The 16140-nt window shown below is 39.3% G+C and overlaps 1 protein-coding gene across 1 annotated transcript; it reads left to right on the forward strand.

The window, feature by feature from the left end:
- The first annotated feature begins 434 nt into the window (after window positions 1-434).
- Window positions 435-14911, forward strand: LOC113530598 (PPARGC1 and ESRR induced regulator, muscle 1). Its single transcript, XM_026920737.3, has 5 exons — window positions 435-531; window positions 6120-6249; window positions 7217-10938; window positions 13479-13595; window positions 13870-14911. Exons 1-5 carry the CDS (start codon window positions 435-437, stop codon window positions 13974-13976), a joined length of 4173 nt encoding a protein of 1390 aa, XP_026776538.3. The 3' UTR covers window positions 13977-14911.
- Window positions 14912-16140: the final 1229 nt, after the last annotated feature.

Below are 16140 nucleotides of genomic sequence, written 5' to 3' on the forward strand. Positions count from 1 at the left end.
TCTACAAGTGTCTGGAACTTCTAGATTCTTTGTTAATATGTATAACACGATAGGTAAATGTACAAAATGATCTAAGACCAGATTTAAAATGTTATTAATGTACATGATGGGCACACAGTGTATGTCAAAGCCTACTAAAATTCAATCACATGGCCTTAAATACATATTTAAAACATTTCTGGAAAGTTTCTCATTTACTTTTTTCTTGGCAACAGTTTGTCTATAGAGACCAATGATTAGTGATCACCGAGTGCCTCCTTCACAAAACTTGTTTCTATTATCCACCCTACTGACCAAACATTCAGTTATTTGCATTCCTCTTTTATTGAGGGCTCTGTTTCTGCTACATTGCTGGAGATGTCCAGTGCTGATTGGCCAGTGGTGAGTAATAGCTAAGAACCCAAGAGGTCAGAGGTCACTGTCTAAGTCCATTGATGGTGTGGGTAAATGAAAGAGTGGTGACAGTCCTGCTCTTGTTATCAGAGCAGATGAGTGACGAGCAGAACGATGCCATTGCTGTTTCCACCCCAGGTTTGTTTGGGTTTGTATGCATGGAGTGTGTCAGTGCCAGAGCTGGTCCGAGCCTGCCTCTTCCACTTCCCATTGTTTAGTTGGTGCTGATAACCCTTGCGACCTGCAGGAGAGCAGCACAGCCATCACTCTGTGTGTGGTAGAGTATATGTCAGGCTTTTGTCACCAGATCAGTCATTAACCAGCACTTCAAGCAGTGGAGAATGCAATGGTCTGGTCAGTCCTGCTATGTTTAACTGAGTGCAAACAGACAGGCCAGGGGAGAGGATGGGAGGATGCTGGGGATCCGCTTTTAGCCCCTGGATACAAGGCTGGAATGATTTTATTCACCATTTCCTGTCTGTCATCCAGCATAGGCATATAAAGTGTTAACACCGAGGTGCTTATATAAGCAGTTTATGTGGCAGCAACCACTGGCAAATATGGGAATAATTTCTGACCTAGTAATATGATCATCTACCATAAGAAGAAATGTAGTATGTAATTTAATTTTAGTAATTTCTTTATTATATATACATATAATCAGCAGCAGCAAGTAAGAAAGAAGGATATGACACATCTTGTCATATGTCAGCATTCTTATGAGGATCAGGAGGGGAATTTGACTAAAAATACCGCTCATCCTCATCCTATTCCTGTTCATACATGACCTTTAGCTGGTGAGATAATGACTGGCGTAGGACAGCAGGAAGGCTGTGTGGTCTGAGGCCCTTCCCAAAGCATCCACACAGAGCTGGAGGAGGGGAGAGTCCCTTTCCCTGTGCTGAGTGAGCTACTGGCCACCGGGGAATAACAGACGAAGGCTTAGAGCCAAGCCTGAGTCACCAACCTTAGATCTCCAAGTGTAACACTGAATCATGGGTCTGTTTTAAAGGGCACACCATGTGCTGCTACTGTAAAACCAAACAGTGCAACTTATTTTTATTTTATATTTGGAAATTATTAATCTCAGGATCTTGTTAATATAATAAAATATATATGCCTACGAAGACATAAAATGAAATATTCTGGAAAACGTCCTAAAATCTACTAATAGTAAGGACAACCAGAGCCTGGGGTGTGTTCTGAAATGGCTTGTTTGCCACCTGGTGGCTGAAACTGCAGCTTCCGGTTCTCAAGTCATAAGTCTTTGTAGTAAACTTACTGGCAATAATAATAATAATAATAATAATAATTATAATAATAATAATAATAATAATAATAGATAGATAGATAGATAGATAGATCTGTTAAAACTATAAAACTAGCATAAAACTAACTTGCCATATCACTTTTCTCTCCATGTGACACAAAATGTACATCTACTTATGTCATGGCCATGTTGTTTTTTATTTCATCCACCCACTATAAAAATGAATGAATGAATGCATGAAAGAAAGAAACCACCAGTATTACCACTCTCACCTGGCACTACACACTTTACCACTTGTATATAGATAAATAAATCACTTGGATTGACTTGCACTACTGGTTACTGGTCCTTGACTACCCACACACAACTCATATTTTTAATAATCAAATAAGTGTTATTCCCCACATACCCCTAGACTAATTGGGGTTGTAACAGAAAGAAAGAAAGGGAATACAATAGGGATCGTTGTTGTTGTTGTTGTAGTAACAGTTAGTATATGGACAATGGTTAACCAGTACCTGCAATGTTTCAAATAATTAGCTGTTTTTAAAATTGCTTGTCGCAGTTCTCCATACTAAAGCTGCAAATCATATTACACAACACACTCCATAATATATCTCTGGGTTTAGAAGTGGCACCAGGCCACCTGGACACAAAAAAACATGCACAGATCACTGTGGCATTTTGACTTGTCTCAAACAGTTCTTTTAAACGAGGATTGGATGAGTCAGCACTGAATTGCCAGACGTGGCTGCAATTAGAGAAAAACACTGTCTTATTAGCCATTGTGGATGTTATCAAGTAGCCTAAACAGATCTTAATCCTAGACATATACCCACTGGGCCTAATCCTGTTGATGTAAACAGAATCCCACCCACACTGTTGAAACCCACTAACCCAGGTGCAAACATGCTCTCTCTCTCTCTCTCTCTCTCTCTCTCTCTCTCGCTCTCTCTCTCTGCCCGGCACACTGCCCAGTGTGTGCTTGCTAATTAGGAGAGCAGATTTCCCACACTTAAAGATAATCAGCCCTATTATATAGATGAATAAGTGACATAGAGAAAGAGAGAATGAAGTGTTTAGAAACCTTCTCACCTCAAATAATCAAATCTTATTTAATTTTTTAAATGATGGGCAGCAAAGCTGAGGACACTGAAATCTTCCTTTAACATGGTTTTGATAAAAGTTTCATAATCCGGAGCGATATAATTATGTGTAAAATATACAATGTAAACATTTAGATAAAAAGAACATTTCAGATTTGTCCTCAAAATGATTCGAGATGAACTTTTCTCACAATGTAGTCCTTATTGTCTGTATTCCATCCTAGTTTTGGTGGGGGTCGAGGAGGTGGTGATAAGCGAGGGAACAGGAGGCATAATTAATCAGGGACGGCTCGAATTTGAGCAGATAACAGGATAATGAGTGTTATCTCAATATCATAAACAATTACTTGGATGGGCTAATTTGTTAATCCCATTGTATTCATTAATAATCTCAATGTGTGTAAACACAGCCCTATCCCCATTAACCCCTGCACCTGAGGCACAGCTGGAGCCGCCAGGATATTTTAGCATTAACCTCAAAATTAGCTAAAGGCTATTCCTTTGCTAGCAAACACTTCTGAGGGCAAATCCACTGAGACTTTTTTAAGGATTATTTAAAATTCAGTTTGGTGCAAAAATGATTACAGTATATGTTTCATGTCAATCATTTTAAACTGATTTTAAAAATTATTGAGGAAAAAAATCTCATTTTCAAAATTGGTGGAATTCTTTAAATTTAAAGTCATGAGAAAAAGAAAGTATATCCTCCTTCAATTCTATGTTTTTATTAATCTGGGCTTAAATAACAATTGTGCGGTCCACACCAACTTCCAACAATCCTTCACCAAGAATCCTTCACCAACAATACTTCACCAACAATATGTATTAATTTTTCCTCAAATTAAACCAAACTTCAGAAACCAGAATGGCTAAAAATAAGTACATCCCATAATATAGTAACATGTAGCTCCTCCTTTAGCAGCAATAACTTGTAGGAAACATTTTCTGTAGGAGTTTATCAGCCTCTCACATTGTTTGGGAGAATTTTTGGCTTTCAGATGTCAATTTACTGGTATGTTTGAGATCATTGTCCTGTTGCATGACCCAATTTTAAGCTGCTGGACAGATGGCCTCACATTTTCTCAAGAATCTTCTGGTATAAAGTGGAGTTCATTGTTGTCTCAATGACTGCAGGATTCCCAGGTCCTGTGGCTGTAAAACAAGCCCAAATCATCACCTCTCCACCACCAGGCTTGAAGGTTGGTATGAGGTGTATGTGGTGATATGCTGTGTTTGGTTTTTGCCAGACCTGGCCAAACCTCTCCACCTTGGTCTCGTCAGTCCAAAGGATATTGTTCCAGAATTTTTGTGGTTTGTTTTGATGCAATTTTGCAAACCTAAATCATGTTCCTTATTCTTTTTGGAGAGAAGGAGCTTTTTCCTAGCAACCCTTCCATGAAAGCCATATGCTTACAGCTAATGTGCTTACAGAGGCCTGTAGGTCACATGATGTAGCTCTGGGGTTTTCTTTATATCTCTCAGATTAACTGCCTGATCTTGTCCTGAATTTGCTGGGACACCCACTCCTGGGAAGATTGGCAAATGTCTTGAAGGGTCTCCATTTGTAAACAATCCTTCTCACCATACAATGGTAAATTTCAAATTGTTTGGAGATGGCCTTATAACACTTCCCAGAATGATGAGCAGCAACAATTGCTTCTCTGAGGTCATGGCTGATGTCCTTTCTTCTTGGAATGATGTAGACACACACCTGAGTGCTCCAGAACACCAAAGGTTCTGCTTTTATAGAGGCAGTGACATTTCTTGATGATTAACTAATCTTGTGCATTTCTATCTATCTATCTATCTATCTATTCATCAAACCACTCCTCCATCCATCCAGCCATCTATTCCTCAAATCATCTCTCCATTTATCCATCTATCTATCCATCCATCCATCCATCAAATCACCCATCCATTTACACATCCATCCATTATTCTATCTATCTATCCAACCAAATGTAGAAGACAAAGAAATTTAATTTATACTGACAATGCATTGAGTATGATAGGTTTCACATATGTTTGTTCATTATCATGAAGCAGTGAAACAGGAGTGTTAAGCTATTAATAATGACAAGAAACCCTTTCTGACAGTAATATAAATTCTCTAATTACAGCCAGTCTGAAAACCATTTTTCCATTCAAAACAACTGGGGGTGCAAACTTTTCCACTCAATTCCACTCAAATAAAGTTAAATTGTATTTATCTTTGGCACAGATTCTGCAAATCACTGGAACTGTACTGGAGATAAACAAAGTTCATCCAAAAGATATTCTCTCAATTGGTGTTTTGATGATGGTGCTGGAGTCTAACATGACTAACACGTCAGTCCTGTCAAACACGTCTCTCCAAAATCTGTCACAGGAGTTCAGCTGAGGTCAGATCTTGTGTTTGTGATTTACAGATATATATATATATATTTTTTGTGTGTGTGTGTAATGAGGTATCTATAATTGTGAGGCCATTTTGGCCAGGACTCTCTCACAAAAGAGATAGAAAAGAGACTTCCTGGTTAAATAAATGTTAAATAAAAAATACATAAATAAAAATAATTTTACTCAATCAACCATTCAGTTATTTCTCGTGGATGGGGACAGGATGATCCTGGAAGAGACCACTCCCATTAGGATAGAAATGTTTCAGCATAGTATAAATTTGATCAGTCAGAATAAGTTTGTATTGATTTGCAGTGGCACTTAGGTGTCTAAGGCAATAAGTAGACCCAAACCATGCAGGCAAAAATAAATGCCCCCGCAGCATAACAGAGTTTATCTGTATCTGTTTTCCCCCTTTATTTTTTCATTTGTGTGTAAAATATTAAGTGTAAAGTGTGACTAGAGGAGTTCACATGAATGTATTCTGTAAATATTTCCAGTCAGCACAGACGTGCTCTTCTCCGTGCCTACGAGTCAGAAGGGAACGTGGATCAGCCCACTATATCCCATGACGAGAAATAAATCAGCTGACACGCACCTTGGCTGATCCTCTGGTGTGAGAGCCCTCATGTTCTTCCTGATATGTTTCCACCTGATGGCATCCACGGAAAGTAAAATAAGGTCCAAGGTTTCTCATGTCCTCTGTGCTAGGAACACAAATTATAGACAAAACATTATTATATATTTATTATATATATTATATAATTTATATATATATATATTATATATGAATTATTTTCTTTGCTCTCATTGCTCTAATATCAAAGAAGAGAATTTCTATAAATCCCTTTTGTTAGCACCTTGCCAGCTGAGGCCTGATTAAGGTGCTGAAATGATATACCTCAGTTGGGAGGGTCAGAGTGAGGGGCGTTGCGTGTATTACGTGATCAGAAACACTGTTCTATTTAAAGCACATCATAAGGCCCATGTGAGACTGCTCTCTGTGGCATGGCACGGGCCTTCAAAGTGTTCATACTATCCCTCAGAAAGCACAGAGAGCACGCAGGACAGCAGCAGTGGCACTACAGAACAACTGAACAGGTAGGTGCACACCTGCATGAGTGCAGATAAAGACGCACAGTGCACAGGGACATGCTTTAGATTGGGAAATGTGGGAAGAATGATCATTAAGAGTGCAGTGATTAGAAACTCCTAACCACTGTATGCTGATTAGCTGGTTAGCAGTGAATATGTCAGAGTGCCACTTTAGGACCCCTATTTACAACATGCTCATACCAATTATCATATATTTTCAACAGATTTTATACTTTTTGCCTTTCACCATATGAGTGTACCATAATGATAATGATCCCACTGTCCAGTGTTACCCAGAAGACAATGGGTTCCTTTCTTCCTCATGTCATGTCAGTTTTTTTTTCACTCTTCACTTGCTTGCTCATATAAGATCTAAATTTACATCAAATTCCTTGGATTTTATTTTGTATACGATTGCAGATAATATATCATAAAGTTGTAAATAATTTTATGCGCTATATAGTTTGCAGATATTCAGTTTATACAAGAAAACACCTTGGCTTGATTTACGAAAGGCCTGTTATGTTGCAGCTCAGAGGAAAAGCATTAATTATATACTGAAAAAGGACTTGAGATGAGTTAGGATTCAACTTAAGATTACATTAATAATTTTATTTTTAGATGTGTTTTGTGTGCATTTTCTAATGCACAGCTGTTAAAACTTGATTGTCAGGTGTGATATTTTGGTAACTGCAACGTGTGGGTAAATTGTGTATCTTGATTTTCTAGCTAAGCATCAAAATAATGTGTGTGCAGTCAAAATGTTAGACAGCTGACTGCACTGGTTGCATGATTACTTGGTGGATACTTGGTGGAGTTTTTTTCTCATTTGCAACACTTTTAATAATGTACCTTTAGGAAAACAGCCTCATTATACATACAGTATACACATATATGCATACATATAGCATGTAAAATTGCATGTAAACTCTCATGTGCTCAAAGTGTTTTTCCCCTCTGTTTTTTGTTGCAGTTTCCACTTTACTATGGATGATTTTGAGTACAGTGTCCAAATCTCTGATCTTGACTGGGACTCCTTCTTCCAAGCATGTGAAGAGTGTAACATGTTGCCCCCAGGGTTAGCAGGCCTGGATGACTCAGGAATGAGTGACATGGATGACATGGTGAACCAGCGAACACAGACTGTCACACAGACTACCTCACATGACCCAGAGCTTCAAATCGACGGCCCCCCTGACTGTGAAGGCTCTCCTGTGGAGCTTTACCTGAGCAAATATGGCTTGAGCAGTCCAGATCAAGTTCTCTCTGGCAGTGAGGACGACTTCCATTTGGAGGCTGTCAATGTGTTCTTTGAGAGGTTGAAAAGTGTCTCAGTGACGGAGGATCACACAAATTTGGGGAGTAATATGGCTGGCCGTTCAGAGGAATCTGATGTGAAAGAAGACACTAAAGAGATAGCAGTGTCTGCAGAAATATCGCAGTCATACAGAAATCAGACGGCACAGAGAAATGACTGTCATACCTATGTGCACACTGTGTCTACAGATGATGATTTAGACCAAGAAGTAAATAAATCTACCTGTCCTGGAACAGACCTGTTTATCAGAGAAGACGACTGGTCACTGGATGAATTTAAAGAGGGAGATGAAAGGGAGGCTAAGATGAGGACACAACCAGACAAGGAAAAGAGTCCATGCAATGTTCGAGTCAATGGGAAAGAGCTTACAGACCCAAACCAGGTCAAAGAAGCAAATGACAATCAGCTAGTAACAATCAATAATTCTGACTTGCTAGTAGTTCAGGGTCAAGCTTCCAACATTACCCCAAGAAGGCGAAGAAGAAAGAAAAAGAGAATAAGTGTAGAACTAGTGGAAATGGTTCCTGGATATGAGACTCAACTGCCAAGCAAAGTGAGTGACTCTGATGAAGACACATATGGGAGAAGAGGAGAAATGGATCGAGAGAGTCGTATGGCTGAAAACTGTGGCTCAGGGACTGTTTCTGAGGCATGCTGTGCACCTCGTGACTTTCTAGCACATCCTATAAAAAATTGTATTTCAGAGAATTTCTCAGTATTTTCACAGTCAGTCCCAGTGAAAGGAGATATCAGGAAGTCTACACTGGTAAACCCTAATTTACAAAAAGAGCTCAGTAAGAGTGCAGTAAGCAAGAGAGAAATGGACATAATGTCTGATAGTAATCTGACTGGGAAACCAGCAGAAACTGGGCAACTTGCCATGAGAGCAGATCTCAAATCTCCTGAGCCTGGTCTTTCTGTTACAGAGACACCTCAAAGTGATGACAGTCTATCGGCACACGATAATGGAGTTAATGCAGGAAATCGTTTACAGCTTAACAGTCATTTGCCATCAGAAATGCTAGTATCTATTGCCAGCTCTGATGTATCAAAGATTGAGAGAAAACCTGTAAACATAGAAGATCTTGTTAAATTATCTGTATCACATCACACAGATGATGTCAATTCACAAAAACATAGTGCAGCATTACAGCTAGCACCTTTGATACCATCACATAATGTTGTTTACCCAGAGACACTCAAAAGTCAATTTGAAGATAGAGTGACGTTATCAGACTTTCAGTTTGATGGGCCTAGTGCAGTAGGTCAAAGGGAAACCTCAATTTCCTGTGCAACATTTCCTGAGTTAACAGACAAGTCACTCTTCTCAGCATCTTACAAAAACACTGAAAAGAAAGAGAATGATTTGCGAGCTAAGGGGAGTCTTTCAGAAACGTCTAATTTCAAATTATTGACACTGGCAGATCATGAAAATATGGCCCAGATAAATCACCAGAATGATCACATGACACAAATGATTGCAGCCCAAATACCAAAAGCAGACGAGATCATGGATGCTCCATCAGTTGAACCAAAAGCAGAAGTTGCAAACCAAAAAGTGTCAAAAAAGCCTGGCATCTCAAATACATCTGTGAATTCACAAAGTGAAGATTGGACAGAAGAGAAATCCCCATCTTTAAGATCAAAGAATGTGCATGAAAGCCAGAAAGGCATAAATATGAAAGCTGTTGAAATTCTGTCCCCTGGTATCAAAGGAGACCGAAATGAGGAACTGTCTCGTAAGGGGCAGATCAAGGAATACCAGACTCTGATGCACACCACTGAACCAGACAGTCAACTTTCAGATTACTCAAAGTCAGAACTCACAATGTCTAATATTCTTACAAGTGGTGAAGAAGTAAAAGGTCAAATTCTCTATGTAGATACACCACCTTGTTTTTCATCTAAAGACCATGACCTGTCACCTACTATAGTTGTACAGCATTCACCATCTCCTCCTCCTGAGTCAACAGGTGGAGCTAAAAGTCTAGAAATGGTAGATCCTGATCCTGTAAGTCAACTCACGCCTCCTATATATGCTATATCTTCCTTTTGGAATGAAATGGAGAAGCTGACCATAAATGATATTTTGCGACTCCGTCTGGTTGGCCAAGCTCAGCACCCCAGTGTGCTACTCCAGCCAGAGGATAGCAGTATTGCAGATGTGACAAATGCAGGGGATTCAGGATATTTTACGCACTCGGAAGAATCCAAGCCTGACCATTCCATTAGGAATATGTCATTCATATCTGACTTTGATGGAGAGCTTGCACAGCTCCTATCACCAGATGCAGCTAAACTAGATGAGGGGATAAGAGAGTCTCCTAACCCAACAGGCATCCTTTGGGAAAGTGATCCAAATCTGTCTGGAACTGCACCTGGAGTGGAAGACGTGTTTAATTCAGATACAGCCCATTCATCTTCTCTCTATAGAAATAATTCCAATCATTGCTTCAGGAAGATGTGCAAAAATATTAGTGTCCAGAACTTGCAAGCTCTTGAAGGTCAAAACCTGGGAAAAATCCTGAGAAATGCCTCTCATCACTCCATCCATTCTGTTTACTCCACTCATTCCGAAGTTGAGGATGACTATGTAGATCCATTCGATCGTGTTGAAACTTCATCCCCAGTGTATCTCTCTGATGAGGAGGAGATGGACAGCACTGGCATCACTTTCTCAGAGATCATTGAGTATCTGTTTGGTACGGATGAACCTGAGCAGTCTGCCTCTGAGGCACACACTATAGCTGCTTCTTATCTCAATGGAACTGAGACCTCTGTCCCTGAGATGTATGACCATTTCTTTTCAGAGTTTGAGCCTGAAAATTTATTTTACCCACTTGCAGACAACAACAGCAGTACGAACGATGAGCTGGTTCCCATTTTCTCCTCCTCACGCTCAGCAACCCGGAACGTCCAGTTCCCTGAGGTGTATGATTACTTTTTTCCAGACGATTCCCCTGTTCACTCAGATGAAGATGAGGAACCTGAGCATACAGTCATACGAGTGGTCACACGATATGACCACATGCCAACCAAGAACCATGATTCTGTGGCAGCCTCAGACCCACACAAACAATGTTTCCCTGAGAAAGATAATAGCTGGAACTTCCTGTGGACAAACCCTTTTTCATTTAGGAAAGTCAGGCGCACAGGATTCACAGTCCCACCTGAGGAGTCCAGTTCTCAGGCTCTGACGCCTGTAAAAAATACTGGCAGGTCATTTCGTGGAGGAATTCAACCTATAAACATATTGGGTGTTGATGAGAGCCCATTTCCAGACCCGCTGATTCTCAGCCTGGAGAACCGCATCTTCAGACAGCTGGCAGAGCAGCAGAAGATATGCAACAAGATGCAGACAGCTGTTGCTGATCCAAGTAAGCCTCACCTATTTTTACTACACTCAAGCACCCACACATGGATAGCAGTAGGAGTTTTGATGCTGTTATTTCAAACAGCACCCTCTGGCAGGTTTATTTTTATTACCAGTACTGCAGGACTTACACTAGGGGAAAAAATCTGTAATGCATTAGATGTGTATCTGAGTGACACCTTACTTCAAAAAGTTTCTTAGGCATTAGTGATTCTAAGAACTAGCAATTTTTTTTCCATTTGATGTTATTATAATCTTGCCTACTAGACTTGGGCCTGACTCAGAGCACGTAGCAACAGATGGAGTTGTGTTCATGCCAGAGGAATGGTCATGTCCTGTTCTGACTGATGCTGGCTGGCCTCTTAAAGCTGCCATGAGCCAGAAAGTACTCACATATTTTACTTCGAACTACAAGCAAAAATAGACCAGCTTCAGTCCTCGACTAGAGCAAATCACCTCTATAACTAGTACATAAAACTATTTAAGGCAGTGATGACAGGACGTGTGAATGTTTTATTTCCTATATTTTAACATAAGATAGAGTAAAGCTCTTTATTTTAACACTCTTTAACAAGGTTGTAGCATACTGTAACTCTGACAGGTTGAAGTCTCAGGAAACTATTTTGTTTACTGCCCTTCCCTGGGAAATTTTAAATGGAAATTTAATTGGAGTTTAATGGTGATTCCATTAAATATGGTATTTTGGTGTAAGTTAGTACATTATTACATTTGTAGAATATGGTCTGATTTCCATTGGGTTTCTCCAGGATTTGTACTGCGTGGTAATTAAGTAGACATATACAGTACATTTAATTCTACTGTCTTGTGCAGAACATAAAAAGTAAGTATTTAATGAACTTTATAAAATATGTTTAGACTTTCACTGGTAATTAGGGAAATTTAATAAATGACCTAAAGCAACCTATACTTTTTTATGGGAACTTTATGAGAGTGCCATGTACACTTCTTGTGAGTCCAAATGATATTCTCATTTACACACTCACGGGCCACTTTAATAGGAACACTTGTACCCCTTCATGCAATTATCCAGTCAGCCAATCACTTGGCAGAAGCGCAATGCATAAAATCATGTAGATACTGTACAGGTCAAGAGTGTCAAAGTTCAACATGTTGTGCATTCTGAGATGCTTTTTTTACTCACCATGATGGTAAAGAGTGGTTATTTAAGTTACCGTAGCCTTCCTGTCAACTCAAAACATTCTCCTCTGACTTGTCACATCAACAAGGTGTTTCCACCTGCAGTACTGCCACTCACTTGAGGTTTTTTATTTTTCACACCACTCTGTGTAATCTCTAGACAATAGATTGTTGTCTGTGAAAAAGCCCAGAAGGTCAGCAGTTTCTGAAATATTCAAACCAGCTTGTCTGGCACCGACAACCATGTCACATTCAAAGGCACTGAAATCACATTTTCCCCCATTCTGATGTTCGATTTACAGTAAAGTGGCTGGTGAGTGTTTAGCCCCGTGATTTCATTCCAGGAAATAGCCTTGTGAGTTTACATGTAGTTGCTGGTGATAATCCTCTAAAATAGTAGTGGTGTTACAATGGTTAGTAATTGTAGGTGTTTTTCATCTGTAATGATCCTGCATTCAAGGTTCTCTGCGAGGAAACAATAAAGCTCTAATGTATAGTGTTGACAGTTATCTAGATTGTGCTGAAAAATATTCCACTAGGATACAACATTTCAGTCAATGACACCTTGAATATACCCCTAATCAGTAAGTTGACATTTGGACACCATTAGGCCAATTTCCTTAGGCAATATTTCTCATGTTAATATTCCTACCAGGGGTAATGGGTTCATCCTGGTACTCAGTATTGCAAAACATGATGAATTGAGGGCTGCTGGTGGTCCAGGGTTCAGTGATTATTCCAGTGATCTTTTCATGTATCTCTGAACTGGGATTGGTTGAAGGAAGAGGCTGTAAGCTTGTTCTTTATATTTTCTATTTACACTTTATCTGATAGATAGCTTATCTTTATTGACTTCTTCTACTTTAGACTATGGTCATTTTCAGTATAGCATGGCCTGACAAACCCTATAATAGATTTACTCAGCTAGTGCATTACATATAGCGGCATTTTATAGCCTGATTGACTTTCACTCATTTCATTATATTGAAGACATTATAGAGCGTAGTCCTTATAAAATTCTGAATTGTTCTGAATTGTGACTTGTGACTTGAAATGATAATGCACTAATGAAACTCAGGGTGGTTTGGTGGCATAGCGGGTAGCATTGCCACCTCATAGCTTCAGGGTCCTTGGTTCATGCTGAGTTCCTGTGCAAGTTCTTCCCATGTCCATGTGGGATTCCTCAGGGTTCTCTAGTTTCCTCCCAACTCCCAAAAGACATGGCAGATTGTAAATTGCCCGTAGGTGTGAATGTATGAGTGGCATCCCATCCAGGGTGTATTCCCACCTCATTACCAGTATTCTCAGGATAGGTGCTGGGTCCACCTGACCATGATAAAGTGTTACTGAATTTGAATGAATCATAAGGAATCCCATCTTTTCTAGGACTGGATGCACCACTGTTGCCCATTAAACAGGCAGATATGTGCTTGGTTTGCATTGCCTTTGCCTCATGGGTCCTGAAGTCAGTCAACCCTCAAGGAGCTGATACATGGAAAGCTGGTAATTAGCCATACAAGTATCATTTACATGATGACATTTTTTCCATTAGTGCTGTATTCCAAAGTTTGTTTGTTTTTTTCTCGATGAGTTGTGTGGAAAAACATTAATTTGACCATTCAATGAACTTTGGATATTTTGTCTATGATACAGTGAAAGAAATGGTATGGCAACTGTGCTCACTTGACATTTAAACCCTGACAAATAGTTAGGAAGATTTAGGGACATAAATAGTGCATATGCCACTGATAGATGTCGACTTGTCTCATTGCTACAGTTCTATTGGCGAATGTAAGTGCTCTGTCTGCCATCCGATACCTCCGGAGATTCACGAGGGATGAGGCGGCCAAGATATCTCCACTGCGTCAGATCAAGCCTGCGTAAATCTGACCACAGGCCTCTGAGTGTTGCCAGGTCACCTTTCAGTCAGTCACTCCATTTTCCTATGTAACCCTATACATATCATAAGCTGTGCTTGCAAAAAATATCATGTGATTAATTAATAATCTTCATCTATAAACTTGCTCATTGAGCCAAGACAACGGGCATTAGCTTTCATATTCTTCAAGGAACACTTCATAACAATGCAGTATAAAATAAAATGACCAAATCTTGAGATTTCATGAGCAGTGTAGTACAGTTCTGCCAGTTTTTTGTGGGCAAAGAGAATCAGGTAAGTTTTTGATCGTTAGTAAGGTAAGATAAGTGGGAGTATAATATAAGGTGTTGATCATGAGGTAAGATAAGGGCATTAACTTTCATCACATGCAATATTCTTGAAACTGACCAATCCTGTGATGAAAGGTATGCTATAAGTGATGATGTTTAAAATGGTATTTCTTGTGGACAGGAGAAACAGCATTCAGCAGAAGGTAGAAGAGAAAGTGAATAAGGGCAGTTGTACAGTGGCTCATAGAAATTAATGAAATGAAATTAACAAAATGCTGAAATTTGGGTCCAAGCACAAAAATGCTTTCAGTTGTGACAAGTTGTGCATCACTAAAGGATAAACTATATCATTTAATTTATTATGAATGCCCATAACCTGTGAATGAGGTTGCTTATGGAGCACATACAGCTATACAGCTGTGATATAAAGCCCAATTGTGTTGATAAATACATAAATAATTTTAGGGACTTGATCTAATATATTGGTGTTCGAGTGCTATCTACTGCTATGTATCCTTACAATAATAGTGCTAACATATCATATATTTATTATCACCTCTACTTCTTTGTTTTGTTTTGTTTTTCTTCTTAGACAGTCCTTTCTGGACAGTGCAAGACAGGACTAATACTGTATTTCAATGAAATAAATTAGTATTTTTATTATTTTGTCTGCTTTGTTATTGCTTTACATTTATGACCGCACTGTTGCTTTATTGCCACAAGGGGGCGCCAGAGGACTGTGTGGTGAGCAGCACAATACTTAACTGATCAATAACAGAGAAGCGAACGTCTTCTTCTTCTTCTTCTTTAAATAAATATTGAGAGTTTGTCCAGCTGTTAAGTAAAATGAAACATTCAGATTATGTTGTGAATGCTTGTATAAACACTCTTTCTTCCCCACTTCAGAGTATTACAGAGTATAAACACGTATTCTCACTTGTTTGGTTAATGGTTAGGGACAAAGCTGGATTTTTTTTTTTTTTCTATGTTGCAAAATAAGTAGCAACAATGACATTTTTGTTTAAAGTTGCTCTGTAGCTCCTAATACTCGAAGCATTTGGTTTAAAAAAAAGAAAAGAAAAGAAAGAAAAAAGAAAAACACTGCAATGATGATTTAAATCAATATGGGCTGTATAAGGCAGGGTCGTTTCTTGCTATAAGCGGTATAACGGGTAGCTTAGCGCCCCAGACCACCAGGGGGCACCATGGTTTTTTAAATAGATATGCAAAAAAACCACTGCTATCATTTTGCGAAAAGGTTTAATGTATGAGGCATTGCAGAAACTACAGTTTACGTAACTAAAATAGTTAACCATCATAAGTAACGTCAGAAAATCAAGAATAAGCAGCTAGCATGAAGCGTTCATAGCGGTCTGTGGCGAAAAAACGCAAAAAGGAAAATAAATAAATAAAAACCATAAGAGAAGAAATGGTCCAAAACACTGGTAAGAAATGATATTTAATCGCCCACTTTCTTGCTTCAGCTTGTTTATGTAGTTTATGTAGTTTTTAGTTAGTTACGTTAGTGGCTAACTATCTTGCTGGCTAGCTAGTGTCTAGAAGTTGCTAGCTCATTACTACTAGCACCGCTCAGGTAGCTGAAACATCCATCGCGATTATTTTCAGTGTTAGAGCCAACTGTAAGTGATGCAGGTACATTTTATAGTAATATGATTATGATTGAGGGGAGTAAGTTATCACTTAGGGCCCTCAAATGTTCAGAAAGGGCTCTGCATAAATGGTTTATTAGAATCTGCATCAATTTGTGCAGGAGCGCAGCATTCAAGTGGACGGGGCCACTAGGGCGGCATCACGACCATTTTTAAGGCGCCATTCGTATTAACACGCCCCTGGGCCACGCCCATGTGCCACGCCCCTG

This window comes from Pangasianodon hypophthalmus, chromosome 16, assembly GCF_027358585.1.
Source record: "Pangasianodon hypophthalmus isolate fPanHyp1 chromosome 16, fPanHyp1.pri, whole genome shotgun sequence".
NCBI classification, from domain to species: Eukaryota; Metazoa; Chordata; class Actinopteri; order Siluriformes; family Pangasiidae; genus Pangasianodon; species Pangasianodon hypophthalmus.

Bases quoted from the DNA above. Each gene is read 5' to 3' on its own strand.
- LOC113530598 (XM_026920737.3), top strand. From the start codon at position 435: ATGGTGTGGGTAAATGAAAGAGTGGTGACAGTCCTGCTCTTGTTATCA. The intron at 6,250-7,216 runs GTAGGTGCACAC...TTTTTGTTGCAG, and splicing joins ACTACAGAACAACTGAACAG to TTTCCACTTTACTATGGATG. The intron at 13,596-13,869 runs GTAATTAGCCAT...TCATTGCTACAG, and splicing joins AGCTGATACATGGAAAGCTG to TTCTATTGGCGAATGTAAGT.